At 37.9% G+C, this 680-nt stretch overlaps 1 protein-coding gene across 1 annotated transcript in view; it reads left to right on the top strand.

Annotated features, from left to right (window-relative positions):
* Positions 1-459: 459 nt before the first annotated feature.
* Positions 460-680, top strand: part of C5 (complement C5) — an 86,228-nt gene continuing 86,007 nt past the window's right edge. The window contains 1 exon segment of the mRNA XM_007451483.1: positions 460-524. Within this exon segment, the coding sequence (XP_007451545.1) occupies positions 460-524 (65 nt within the window).

The raw sequence follows: 680 nt of genomic DNA on the forward strand, positions 1-680 counted from the left end.
CTCTCTAAACCAGGCCCATTCTAAAATCACCTCAGTGTGAAACTGAATCCAGATGGGTCTCCATCTGTATCAGAGTGCCTCCAAAGGCATGCTCACAGATGATAAAACATCAGAGCAATTGCCTGGTCAAGAGATGAAAGGCCAAAGACAATGCAACTTACTGATTTCTAATTTTAAGCCATTCATTTCAGTGCCAAACTCTTATGTTAGAATCCTTTTATTTGTATTCATCAAAATAAATTATCTAGGTGTTGGACTCTATAAAAAAATCTCCTACTTTTATACCTGGGCATTAAAGGGTGTTTCAGTTCCAATTTTACTTTTCCTACTTAGAAGTCCCTCTTCTTGACATTAATAATTAACCAGTAAACCAATTTACCCAAGTTCTTCAATCTCGGTTTATTTAAAAGGAGAGTAACTTCAGGAGCGTTATATCCATGGTTTACTGCTACCTCCAGCATGGGCCTGTGGGGCATACTTTGTTTTTTAATCTTCGTGGGGAAAAGTTGGGGACAGGAACAAACGTAAGTAAAACACCCATCTTTATTTTTCAATGCATCTTATTAATGTGTTGAGTGAAAAAGTAAATTCAACAGACTGTGTTAAGTTTTTTTTTTTTTTTTTTTTTTTTCGGGACGGGGGCCCCCCCCTGTTTTGGCTTCTCCCCTTGCGGAGAACAG

The sequence above is a fragment of the Lipotes vexillifer genome, unplaced genomic scaffold (assembly GCF_000442215.2).
Source record: "Lipotes vexillifer unplaced genomic scaffold, Lipotes_vexillifer_v1.1 scaffold588, whole genome shotgun sequence".
Lineage (NCBI taxonomy): Eukaryota > Metazoa > Chordata > Mammalia > Artiodactyla > Lipotidae > Lipotes > Lipotes vexillifer.